The sequence below is a fragment of the Echiichthys vipera genome, assembly GCF_963691815.1.
Source record: "Echiichthys vipera genome assembly, chromosome: 15".
Classification (NCBI taxonomy): domain Eukaryota; kingdom Metazoa; phylum Chordata; class Actinopteri; order Perciformes; family Trachinidae; genus Echiichthys; species Echiichthys vipera.
The window spans coordinates 3151525-3164088 of record NC_139840.1 but is presented as its reverse complement, the minus strand read 5'-3'; the positions used below and the strand labels follow the sequence as shown (position 1 = coordinate 3164088).

General features: G+C 43.8%; 1 protein-coding gene across 1 annotated transcript in view; it reads left to right on the top strand.

The window, feature by feature from the left end:
- Positions 1–326: 326 nt before the first annotated feature.
- The window catches only part of LOC310957833 (cadherin-18-like), a gene marked incomplete at both ends in the record, with an annotated part of 80917 nt that continues 68679 nt past the window's right edge, over positions 327–12564 (top strand). The window contains one exon of the mRNA XM_083928567.1: positions 327–1202. Coding sequence (XP_083784693.1) covers positions 327–1202 — 876 coding nt within the window. The remainder of the gene's footprint in view (positions 1203–12564) is intronic.

Sequence of the window (12564 nt, the reverse complement as noted above, 5' to 3'; positions counted from 1 at the left end):
GAATTTTTCAAAGTAATCCATTGGATGTTTGAACAACGTTGGGAGGAAGAAATCAACATATTAAGAAACATCTCATGTCCACACAAGGTTAATCCTACTGAACAAGACTATGGAGTTCTTTTTCATTTTTCTGAGGGAACTGTATGAAAGGATTATTTGGACTGCACACTGTGGACACTTCTGGCTCCCCAGTACTCTGAAAAGGACTGCAAACATGTGTGTTTGAGTGTATTCGTGGGTTAGTACAGGTGGTTGTGTATGACCAAAGTGGTATGACACAGCGAAAGTGAGAGGGGAAGACATTTCCGGACCGTTCTTTCTTTACAATGAGAGTTCCAGCCGGCGTGGCTGCAATTTCCCGTATTTGTCCTGTAGTGGTCTTCCTATGTGTTGTCTCCCAGAGTTGTTATGGGACCCAGGTCGATCTGAGCCCCCACACTAACAGCCTGTACCCAAATCCACGGCTCAAGTCACTTCCTGAACCAACTCCACTGCCCAGCTCCAGGCCTGAAAAACGTATGTCTCCACTGACTCCCTCCAGCAAGAGCCAATGGAGCAAGTCTCAGTTAAAGCCTGGGCTTGACACAATGTCCTATCTTACTGAGATCCAGAGGGTCAGCACAAACTTGCCATTGGCCATTTCCCCGGCCACATCAAGCTCAAACAGTAGACTCAAGCTACAGCATGCACCCAAACAGAGCTCTAATTCAAGGTTTCCAATGCAAGGGTTGGCGTACAAATCGAACTGGAATCAGGAGACAAGAAATACCTTAAACAATCCCAAAAAATCTACTCAAATCAACACCCAAACCGACACAAAATCAGGGCTGCAGGCACTGTTGCGGGCAAATCCCAACACATTATCCAACTCTAACGTAGTGACCAGGCCAAAGACCAATTCTGAGTTAGTACCCGACACTAAAGGACCTTCACCACCTAGTCTTAATCAAACGTCTGACTCATCTGGTACAATGATACCCAGTACCTACTACAATGCCAGCCCTGCTTCACTATCCAATCCTAAATCCCGGACCAACTTCCGACATTTACAAATAAATACAAATGCAAAATCCGACTCCAGAGCACCCACAAGAGTACAAAGGAACGAGGACATCCACCATAAGCCCAAGAGAGGCTGGATCTGGAACCAGTTCTTTGTTCTGGAGGAACATATTGGACCTGAACCTCAGTATGTCGGAAAGGTAGGATATATTTTGTTTTTCTTCCAATGCAGTTGATGGATCCACTTAGTTTTCCTGAACCTTCTTTTCTGAACACATGTTGAGCAGAAAGCATATACTTGGTGCTTGTTTAATGCATTTTAATGACATGTCCTGAGCTTGCTCCTTCATCTCATCTCTCATCTCATCTTCAGCCTCTTATCCGAGGTCGGGTCGCGGGGGCAGCAGCTTTAGCAGGGGACCCCAAACTTCCCTTTCCCGGGCCACATTAACCAGCTCTAACTGGGGGATCCCGAGGCGCTCGTTCATGTCTTGTTGAAATAATTACTATCTTGAGAACAAAATGCAACTTTTAGTGCCTTCAATTTATAACCTGACTCTGGCCAGATGAATTTCGATCCGCTTTGCTTCACTCGTCCATCTGGGATCGCTCAACTGGAAGGCAATTTCAGGAGGCTGGGCTTTATCAAAAATCCTTGCATATGATTGGATAAACTACTTGTCTTCCATCTTTATTGACATGCTACTTCAACCACTCACATTTAAACCAATGCTGATGAGAGTGACAAGCAATAACATCGTTTCCACCAACAGAAGCCTTCAGAGGCGTTCTCTGGTGTTCTTTTAAAGAAGAAATGGTCTCATGGATGAAAAAGCAGCATCAATGTTGACGCCTGCTTCCTTGATGCGAGTCGCCATTGTTGTCTGAAGTCCTTCTGCAATGCTCGGCAGAATCTAGATGGAAGCAAGTTGGAACGAAGGTCATCTGGCGATAGTCAGGTTATGCAATTTACAGCAGTGTGAAGCTTATGCACTATTCAGAATACAGTATTTGAAGGGACATACCATATGTTTTTGTCTGATTATAGCGTTTTGCATAAAAATTCTTTATGAAGCTTAATTTGTAACATCATTACATCACATTTCATTTAGCTGATGCTTTTGTCCAAAGCGACTTCCGATAAGAGCATTCAACAATTAAGGTACAAAGCAGCAGAGCAAGAATTAAGTAAGTGTGATTGCTTCAAATAAGCATATCTACAGAGTGCAACATATAAGTGCAGGATGTAAGTACAACCTTTTAAAAAATAATATTTAATAAGCCATCATCATCAGCCAGCAACAATATCATTCATTTGGAGTCATGTTTCAGGCCACCTGGCAAACGTGAGCTCAATATTCACTCCTTCTAGCTCTGTTTTGATCTCGACACAACCTTGGGGAAATATCTGTCTCACAAGCGAGTCTCTAACTGTGTGTGTGTCTGGTGTTTGGTTCTAGTGTGCAGTTTGTTTTTCGCTGCTTGCCGTGGCCCAAAATGACGCTATGCGAGCAGTGAGAGTGAACCAAAACAGTAAAGTTGCAGACTGGACTGCTACACTATCCTATTATTATATTTGATAATTAATGACAGAAGTTTTTTCTGGAGAACTCACAGTCGACCACTTCTGGCAAATCAGTAATTTAACTAGAAGTGCAATGATGATTTGTAATAAACCCTGTTGTCCCCATGATAGTGACAGGGTAGAGGCTTAGGGCGCACTCACACTGTCCTCCTGGAAATGTTAGGACCAGCCACAGAGGAACAATCAAGGAAATATGCCTAAACCTTTAATCAAAAATAACTAACCGGGGAAGTCTCTGTCTGTGTGAATCTGAGGGAGGGATTTAGTCCTGCTTTCTACAGAACTATGAATATGAATGTAAAAAACAATAAAGCATGTGTGGTGTTCAGATAGGATGGCTTATCCTGGCAAATGTCAGTCTTTTTATCGCAAGACACAAAATTCCTTTGTACCAAGTGTCATGAAGTTGTTGTATTTCAGTTATTTAAAGGCTACATGTTCTTGGGCGGGAGAGGATGTTTAAAGGGTTGGTAATCCAGTTAGTGGGAAAAGTCATTCAGCGAAGCACATTTTGCTGGAGAAACACTAACATTTAACTTCATGTACTTCACTTTTCAATCTAAAAAAAGAGTGGTGCATGCTTTTCACTTTCTCTGAAGTATTTAGCAAGGCTAAGGCGTTATTACTGCAACCTCACCGTCCTTATGATTGCCCCATTGAGCTGTTGCCCGGGTCAACCTTTCCTACTAGTCGTGCCTATAACCCGTCAGGGCCAAAACGTGAGGCTATGGAAACATACATCAATGACTCACTTAAATCAGGGATCATTCGTCCTTCTTGATCCCTGAGTTTTTCTTCGTGGCCAAGAAGGACAAGTCGCTAAGTCTCGGTATTGATTACAGTGATCTTAACAACATCACGGTCAAGAACAAGTACGCCCTCACTTTGATCATTTCAGTGTTCGAGCCGTTGCATGGGGCAACGGTTTTCTCCAAGTTAGATCTCCGCAACGCGTATCATCTTGTGAGGGTAAGGGAGGGGGACGAATGGAAGACCGCATTCAACACTCCACTTGGACACTTCAAGTACCTCGTCATGCCGTTTGGTGATTTTACTGTAAAAAAAAAATTGTGATATAATATTATATCCATATGGCCCATCCCTAATATGAACACATTTGTATTTTATATAACTAATTGATCAAAACTCCCATATCAGGGTGTGTTAAACCTGCTTTTTGGAACAGGTCCCTGGTTGTTGAGAGGACTGGACTTATATTAGTGTTTCAGTGTTGAAGATGTCAGCCAAGAGGCTTCATCAGTCACTCAAAGGCATTTTAACCTCTGCCAGTGGTCCACACCTTGATGTCACATATCATTGATGTCACATGTGGCGATGCAGTAAATCATTCAGGGGCTGTGCCTACCGAGCCTCCCTGTCCTCTCTTCACTCCCAGTGTGGTCACAACACAGAAGATGAAGACAGAATATGAAATGGCAGCAGCACTTAAAGCTATGGTTTTATTTTTTTAACACAAGGCAGCCTTGCTCGCTTCACTCACAGATAAGACTGAAACAGTTGGCACCATTTCTCCTGGAGAACCACCGCCTTCCTCTGAATGGCTCTTTAGAAGTACACAAAGTGAAAGAGTCTTTAGACAGGGAAAGTAGCAGCAGAGCAGGCGGATGGAAAGAGAAAAAAGTACATGGAGAGCTAGCGTTGTAAACATTTAGAGTTCAATTCAATTCAATTCAATTTATAGTGCCAAATCATAACAAAAGTTATCTCAGGACACTTTACAGAGTAGGCATAGACCCAACAATATCCCCCGTAGAGTACAGTGGCAACGAAAACCTTCCCTATAACAGACAGGAACGTCAGACAGACCCAGCTCTGTGGAGGACGGACATCTGCCTGCACCGGAGAGAGGAAGAGGAGAGAGAAAGAGAGAAACACAAAGAAAGACAAAAGACAGAGAGACTGACACACTTCCAGAGATGCAAGCAGCCAGCGAGTAACAGTAACTATAACAATATCTATAGTAATGTGAATATGACCCACATGTTATGGCGCTCTACACAGCAGAAGAGCAGGAACACACACATCTAAGGTGACAGAACATGAAAATGATAGTTCAGTCCAAAAGTACCTACGGGCACCTTTATGGCAGCTATTTTTAAGCCATTTGATAATGCCTCAAATCTATACACACTTGGAAAAAAACATCTGAGAAAAAAAAAGTATCCTGTAGAGCTTGCATCTTATTTTGTATCTAGTTGTTCTGTCTTATTCTGAACTGTCTTCATCTGATTCCAGAACAATGTTGAGGATGACTCATTTCACTCCTGCTTCCTAAAAAGAGGCAAATACCGTCTGATTTGAGTCACATAACATGGGTCGGGTAGGAATTTGTCATAAACAGCATTACTAATCTCGAATAGGTACTATTTTCGTTTAACGAGGCCGGAGTAGAGTTCACAAAGTGAATGTTTAGCTGTCCAAGGAAATTTGGAAGTAAAAATGCAAATTGAGGACTCCCAGCAATGCCAAATGATGAGGTCTTCAAGTCTCTGACCTGAATATTAGACCAAAAGAACGTTAGTCAATTGACCCTTCAAACTCGCCTCCCTTAGGGCGCACTCACACTGTCCTTCCGCACCGCGCCCCGGGCTTTAGGGTACTTGTCCCCCCTCCCTCTCCCCCCGCGCCCCAGGCCCGTTTGTATTCACACTACCTGGGCCTCGCGCAAATGCTTCTTGCTGCCTATACGTCATCACGCCGTAACACGTCACACGCATTGATTGACGTCATGGCGATGCGTGGCTTTGTTTCCAGATCTTTCCGTAGACTTCTGAGTTTTTGTGCGTCTTGTCGACTGTTTTTGAATCTTTTCATCGACCAAATCTGCAGTAAACACTCCACCTCCGCATCACACCAACGTGAACCTTTCACCGCCATTGTTGTTGTTGTTAAATGTCTGCGCATGGTCCCTGCTTCTATTTACTATGTCCGAACAGGCGCACATAAATGACGTCAGAACCACCGCGCGCTCGTGCTCGTACATGTGCAAACGTGCTCTACAAAAGCCCACCTCTCTCAGACGGGCCGTGGACGGCCAGCTGGCCGCAGTTATGCGCGGAGCGGTTGCACTCACACTGGTCAAACGCACTAGGCTTGACCCGAAATACTTGTTTTGGCCCGGTGCGGAAGGACAGTGTGAGTGCGCCCTTAGTTACTGTTGCAAGGTTTTCACTGATATTGGTGAGAGATAACCCAAAGGAAATAACAGGCACACTATGGTGAGTGCAAATTAAACGCTTGGGAGTTGAGATGTAGTTTTGTTGGAATGTCATTTTCAGGAGAGCAGGCAGGCGGGTAATATAAGACGAGGACAGTGTGTCGGCGTTGCTCCACCATTGTATGAAATGTGAATGGAAACACATCCAACACAGAGCGAAGGGTCGATTAGATTTATTTCAGGAAAGGCATAGTAGTAGAAGAAGCAGTAGTTGTAGAAGTAAACTGTATAACGTTTCATTCCATTAGCGCAGCTTGAAATGAGCTCCTGACAGAAGATGGAACAGCCCTCACAGGAAGTTGCATTTACGCTGTCCAGACAGAAGATCAGGCCAGGAGCGGGAGGATAATTACCATGCTACAGCCCTAACAGAGTGTGTGCATTAATGGTGTCGTGGCTAGAGTGGCCAGTGTTCCTCCTGTCCAGTTGCCAGCCCAAAGCAATGAGGCGGCTCTAATCTGCTCTGACAGAGACATTGGCCGACATTGACACAGCGCTCTTTATGAAGGTGAGGACTTGACCCTGGAGGGTTCAAGTGTGTATGTGTGTCTTTGCATGTGTGTACTGTATGTGATCGCGTGGCTTATTATGTGGCCGGCTCACTGAAGGTGGAAAGAGATGTGCTTAAGGTGCAAAGAAGCACACAGGAAGACAGAGTCAATACACACAGTCAAAAACGGAGCTCCCTGGGGCGCACTGAGTCATTGTTCTGTAGGGTGCTGTGACAGCTGAGCTACGCTTTTTCTCACTGTGATGAAGCCTCGCTTTCTATCGATTGCTCTGAGCAAAACAACAGGGAGGTGAAAGTACAGGCCGAGCACCCACGACGCAAACACATGCACACACACACAGAAACTCATATAGTGTGCACTGAATTTGACTGATGGAGAAAGTAATTCTGCTCGGAGGGAGGTGGTAGAAAAGCACAGGTGAGGTAACGTGAGTAAAAAATAGTATAGAGGAAAGGAGCAAAGGGGGAAGCTAGGAGGAGGAAAGAGGATTAAACACTAAGCCAGCTAAATACGAAAATGTCCACACCAGTGTTTTTAGGACATCTTTGCAAAGACACCTTGGCCCCTAAACGTTGTATCTTCCCACTAGGAGGACTCCTGAACAGTACTGAAAGTTCCTCGATAAGAGTGATTTCTTCAAACCTCTTCACAATACTGCTATGACCAAGTGACCAACTGATTGGCTGTCCTGGATCTTGGGCTGTCGTGGGTCTCTTGATAGAAATACAGGAACAAAAGCGTTCATTCTTAAAGTTCATCAGTGATGCATCAAATATTTGAGTTTGCTGGGATCCCAGTCTGTCTTTTTGCCTGTTTTGAACAGAGACCTACTGTAGCGAGCCAGCTTTACCCAGCATGCCCTTAAGCGTTTTAACTACTGTTTCCTCAGGGCGCACTCCCACTGTCTCGTACCGTGCCCCCCCTCCCTCTCTCCCCACGGGCCAGGCCCGTTTGTACTCACACTACCTGGGCCTCGCGCAAATGCTTCTTGCTGTCCATACCTCATCACGCTGTAACACTTCACACACATTGAGGACGTCATGGCGATGTGTGGCTTTGTTTCCAGATCTTTCCGTAGACCTCGGAGTTTTTGTGCGTCTTGTCGACTGTTTTTGAATCTTTTCATCGACCAAATCTGCAGTAAACACTCCACCTCCGCATCACACCAACGTGAACCTTTCGCCGCCATTGTTTTAAATGTCCGCGCATGGTCCCTCCTATTTTCTACGTCCCAACAGGCGCACATTAAAAGGACGTCAGAACCGCCCGTAGGCCTCGTGCTCGTGCTCGTACATGTGCAAAAGTGCTTTACAAAAACCCACCTCTCTCAGACGGGCCGTGGCTGGCAAGCGTGTCGCTCCTAGGCGCGGTACGGTTGCACTCACACTGGTCAAACGAACTACACTTTAGCCGTGAAACCTGTTTGTGCACGGTACAGATGGACCGTGTGAGCGCTCCCTTAATCCCACCTGCTCCAGCTGGATCTCTGACCATTACTTCCCTTCAGTAAAATTCTAGGTAGGTAGGATTTTCTGTTTTCTGCTATTTTACACTTCTGCTCCACTACACTACAACAAGGTTATTTAAACTGCAGGTTCTGGCACATCCGTAATTGATCAACCACGAAGCCGCTGTGGTTGGGGCTTGGTTCACACTGCTAAAAATATGAGGGACCATGTGGCTCAAACCAGAGTTTCACACTGAGTGCACTCACTCCTGTGCTTAGAGCTGTCCACCTCAGCTGATCACTCAGGACGGATGTTAGAAACAGGTCTGAACTAAGAGTGCACGCAGCTTCAGATGGCGCCAGAGCAGATCTGTGCATCTCTATTTGCCAGTGAAGCTAATTCTGATTCTTTGGTGTCATACCAGTCCAGAGTCTTTGATCTTACATACTCATCAATAATAATTCTCGGTGTGCATGAACTTTGTGGTAGTTGTTACCCTTTGGTTGAATTAATTTGAAGCTGTCTTACTAATGGATCCGTTACGCTGGAGCAGCATTACTGCATTTCATTTAACTGTGTCATCGTCACCTGAAGCAGCACTCCTCTCCCTCGCAGCCCGTTGCATTTCTTTTACTTTCTAGCACCGTGCTATTTTTGGTTTTAACACCCAGTTAGTGTGGACGCACTCCAATAGGCCAGGCAAAGGGATGAAAGGTGAGAAATTGTGAGCAGAGGAGAAGTGAAGACAGCGAGAGGAATGTTGGCCAGATTTTGAGAGGGTGAGAAAGCAGATGGAGTGAAAGGAAAGGAGGACGGATGAAGGTGAAGAGAGGAGAGGGGAGAGTGGATGATAACAGGAAAGGTGATGAACTGAGGCAAGAAAGATGGCAGCAAAGTAGAGATGAAAATTGAAAAAAAAGACTTTGACTCTGAAGTGCAGTGTCATCACTCCTTTCTCTCCTGGTATTCATCTCTAGTGGATATTTCTATCCCTCTTCCTCAAGTGCCAGCATATCAGTTGCTAAGCAATGAAGCAGAACTTACTAGGTAAACCTGAACACGTCCCCAGTCTTACTCTCCTTCAACTCAATCCGGCTGTTAAGTCTGACGTGACGCCCTTTCAAAATAAGACTTCCAGGTCCAAACGCTCCGTTGAAACAAAACAGACAACAACGGCCTAACGTGAACAATTACGATCACCTCTTTTGTCAGTTAAACTCAATTTCAATCATCAACAATTCCCCCGTTAGCAGCAAGAAGTCACACTATCCTTAATTCAAAATAGTACTATTTATTATAGTTATTATATACAGTATTAATCCGGCAATCTTGTGCAAACCGTGGCAACGAACACCTTCCCTATAACAGGCAGGAACGTCAGAAAGACCCAGCTCTGTGGAGGACGCACATCTGTCTGCACCGGAGAGAGGAAGAGAAGGAGAGAGAGAGAGAGACAAAGACACACTTCCAGAGATGCAAGCAACCACAAAAGTAACAGCAACTATAATAATATCTATAGTAATGTGAATATGACTTATATGTTATGGCAGTTAATACAACAGAATAGTAGAAACAAGCACAGCTAAGGTGACAGAATATGACAATAATAATAATTGTGGTGGTAAATATGATCAATGATGAGTAGTGGTGATAACAGCTGTGATACAATGAGATTTATTACAGGGCCTGTCGGTAAATAAATTACCTTATTTTAAGGTTAATAAAATGGACTCAAATTCATTAATATGCGGATGTATTGCTACAGATATTCCTGTAATTTTGTCGTAACATCATCCATTGATATTGACAATTTCGGAGAAACTCTCGAGTGGATAAACACATTTATTTCTTATAATTTTTCCACGGCAGGTAAACATCGTTATCTACATGTCATTATATAACACATTAACAAAAATGATTTCAGTCAAATATGTAGCTTATCTATATCCTAAATGGAAATTATGGACATTTTGATTTACATACAGAGCGGGTAAGTGGAATCAGATCATAAGTGGTCACTAAAGATGCATGTGGATAGGCTCGTTATACAGCTGATGATGCACTTATCCAGCTCTCTGGAGCTTTCCACACTGCTCCAGGGACCGACGTTGAACAATAACCTCATGTAAAGGTTAATAAGATGGGCCCGAATTCATGAATATGTGGATATAATGCTACAGACATTCCTATGCTTTCCTATAAACTATCAGCCGTCGATATTGACGATTTGGAGCAGCTGTGAAATGGATGAACACATCAGATGATAACATCCAGGTGGGAACAGCCTCTTTTATGCAATCTGGCACCTTATTTGCATTCAAAGTTAAAAAAAAAAAAGAAGATATCCCACTGTAAATCAGTTTACGTTCAGTGTTTATTAGAAAATGGTCACTGATATACAGTAAGTCATAAGCAGAGGTGTCAAAGGAAAGATAACTTCGGAGTCTGTTGATACTAAAGTATTTCAAAATCTTTCCCCGGGGCAAATTTAGAACCAGGTTCCGGTTCCCGTCCCTAGTAATGAGATCTATTTTTAATGTAAGGAGTAGAAAGTACAGATAACTGCGTGAAAATGTAACAAGTAGAAGTAAAAAGTTTACTCCAGTAAAAGTATAAATGCCCAAAACCTCTACTTACGTAAGGTAACAAAGTATTTGTATAAGTATAAGTATTTACTGTATATATATATATATATATATATATACACTGTGTGTATATACCTTTTAATTTACCTTCCCATCATGGCACCACAGACTGCGTCTTGTGTCATCCCTTAGTTAGTTAAAGAACATTACTTATGAATGAATGCAGCGGCCCTCCTTGCTCTGCAGTGAGAGAAGCCCTTAACATGGTTAGTCAGTAATCGGGCCCCGGGGCTGACACATGTAGACATTGTAAATGGAGAAGAAAAACTAGTGTTAGCTTATCCACATTTTATGAGAATACTGGTTAAGATTTCAGGCTCACTCCAATATTTAACACTTTGGCAGAGAAATATCTCCCTGCTTTCTCTTTTGGTATCGCTGCCTTGTCAAACCCTAAATACTGTAGCAGTACTTACAACTGGGATCATCAATTCAATAGGCACGAATGATCTGTTAATGGCTTATTCATAATAACAGGGAGAGAAAGTATGGACAACAGTCAGAGTTAGTCCATGAAAGGAGGAACCATGCGCGGACATTTCAAACAATGGCGGTGAAAGGTTCACGTTGGTGTGATGCGGAGGTGGAGTGTTTACTGCAGATTTGGTCGATGAAAAGATTCAAAAACAGTCGACAAGACGCACAAAAACTCCGAGGTCTACGGAAAGATCTGGAAACAAAGCCACGCATCGCCATGACGTCATCAATGCGTGTGACGTGTTACGGCGTGATGACGTATTAGCTGGATTAGTCGCCAATCCGATCTTCCTTATATTAATCACTACAAACAACTATTACCACCACATTGCCTCTGTATCACATACACACACACACACACACACACACACACACACACACACACACACACACACACACACGCAAACACACATGCAAACACACACACACACACACACACACACACACACACACACAAACACACACACACTAATCCTTCCTCTCCCTGCCTAACTGGGACCTATCTTGTCAGATAGCTGCATCACTGCTGTAGAATCGACCTTTCCATGAAGCAGCGTGCTGTAATTTGGGTTAAGTAGAGCGGAGGATACAGAATGTTTGCTCTAATCAGGATCTGTAGTTCACAGTCACATGTTTTTAGTTGTGGAGGAGGGTCAGGAATGGTTGACTCGCTGTATTTGAAGTGAAATTCCAGCGTAAAATCATCCCAGGGTCTTTTTCGGCAAATACACTCAAATAAGCCATCGAGTCAGTTTTTTTCATGTAACAACTATTAATGGAGAATACCCGGACAGTCGCTAACAGTTATTACTGTAACCTAATGCGGCTAACACTGATTAGCTCTGGGTAGCATGGTGGACGCATTCAAAGGTCTTTTTTAACCACTAATTCTGCTCAAAATAACACCAAACCTCTGCAGTAGCATGAGAAGAGTCCTTACGCATAAAACTAAGCACCAACAACGTAGCTAGGGAACCCAGACTTTATTAAAACAGTGTTTTGAAAGACATAGCTACTGGCCCCTGTACCAGCTCCTCTCATAGTAAAGTCCATTCAAGTAGATTACCAAATGCAATCCAAGCCGCCTCGGCTGCTACCTGCGATTGAACCGATGATCAAAATTGTGATAAATGTGATCGAGCGACACAATACTCGCGTTCCAGGCAATTTAATCGCCTCCACCGCTTTTGGTCTGAATGCACAGTCATACGCAGGACTCAGAAACAGAGCAGTTGAAAGCAATCAATCCTTTACTTTGTAAGAAGTTCGAGGCAGTATTCAGTAACAGAAGATCAGTCAGCGATAGTGTCTGAAGCAGGATAGAGAGAGGCAGGCGAGACACTAACGCTAAAACTGAGTAGTACATTGGACAATCTGGCGAAAGACTGGGGGAAATGTCTGCTTTATATGCAGAGGGAGCTAATAAGGGAATGGGGAACAGGTGTGCATGTGAGTGAGGGGGTCTGGTAACTGGCAATGGTGGCAACACTGAGAGGAACTACTGGGCAGCTGGGGAATGGGAGGTTTCTGTAATGAAAGGAGAGGCTGATAAAATCCATAGGCCATGTCGGGTTAAAACATGGGTGTCAAAGTGATCCAGTAAAGGGCCGTGTGGCTGCAGGTTTTCATTCCAACCAATCAAAAACACACCTGGTCC